At 51.3% G+C, this 873-nt stretch overlaps 1 protein-coding gene across 1 annotated transcript; it reads right to left on the minus strand.

The window, feature by feature from the left end:
• Positions 1–8: 8 nt before the first annotated feature.
• Positions 9–399, minus strand: PENARI_c295G03534 (uncharacterized protein; the record flags this gene model as incomplete). Its single annotated transcript, XM_022638269.1, has 2 exons — positions 9–130; positions 351–399. Coding segments are annotated over 2 exons (171 nt in total), but the record flags the coding sequence as incomplete, so codon positions are not given.
• Positions 400–873: the final 474 nt, after the last annotated feature.

The following is an 873-nucleotide window of genomic DNA, read 5'->3' on the forward strand; positions in this document are numbered from 1 at the left end:
TTACCAACGTCTTCTGAGCCATGCGTGCCGAGATTTTGCGCTAAGCGGGGCTTGAATTCCAAATTCATTAGCGCGATGAACAGAATAAACCCGTTTGCAGCTGCTAAGGCCTGAAGGCGTGATGGATGGCCTGAAGTCAATGCGTCAGTGGTAGATCAAGAAGTTCATGTCGAATGGACTGTGCGCTATGCATGCCATGGGACGTAAGAAGCTCACGTTCCGTGCCGACAAGGGCCCCCGCGGCCCGATTCTGATTTTTTGGCGCAATGAGGCACTAGACCAAATGTGGTTAGAAAGAAGTGACTGCAAATTTTTACCAAGCACTACTTACGGAGACATGCACGACGTACCGATATGCGTCAACTCAACCTTGCAGCGTCCTTTAATCCCTAGTGCCATCCTGACTTCACCCCATACGCGGAGGATAATCCATGGGCACCACCCAAGGAACGAAGGGTACTTGGCCTGATGTTATAACGCCGTTCAATCCCGACTGAAGCACGGCCGCATACTGATTACCAGGTTCATGAGCCCGAATTGCCGCGAAGCTCTCCGTGCCCTTAAAGACCCGGCTAGACTACAAGAAGTCTTGCGATTTGTCCGGGGAAGAAGCTCAATGCTCCACCACACCGCAGATCGGGCCCACGGTTTCCGGAAGGCACCATTTCCCCCTGGATTTGGGGGCCAAGACTACGTCAATTATTCTACGTCGGGCAGGGATATGATATACCGAGACGGTGTTCCTTCTTAGGATCGCTTGTTCTTCGATCAACAGAGCAAATTCAGATCACCACATTTGCAGCATTGTCGTATAACAGGCGGCTATAGCTTCACATACTAGCATCCCTCAACCGATATGACTCCACACCAGCT

This window comes from Penicillium arizonense (assembly GCF_001773325.1).
Source record: "Penicillium arizonense strain CBS 141311 chromosome Unknown PENARI_contig295, whole genome shotgun sequence".
Lineage (NCBI taxonomy): Eukaryota > Fungi > Ascomycota > Eurotiomycetes > Eurotiales > Aspergillaceae > Penicillium > Penicillium arizonense.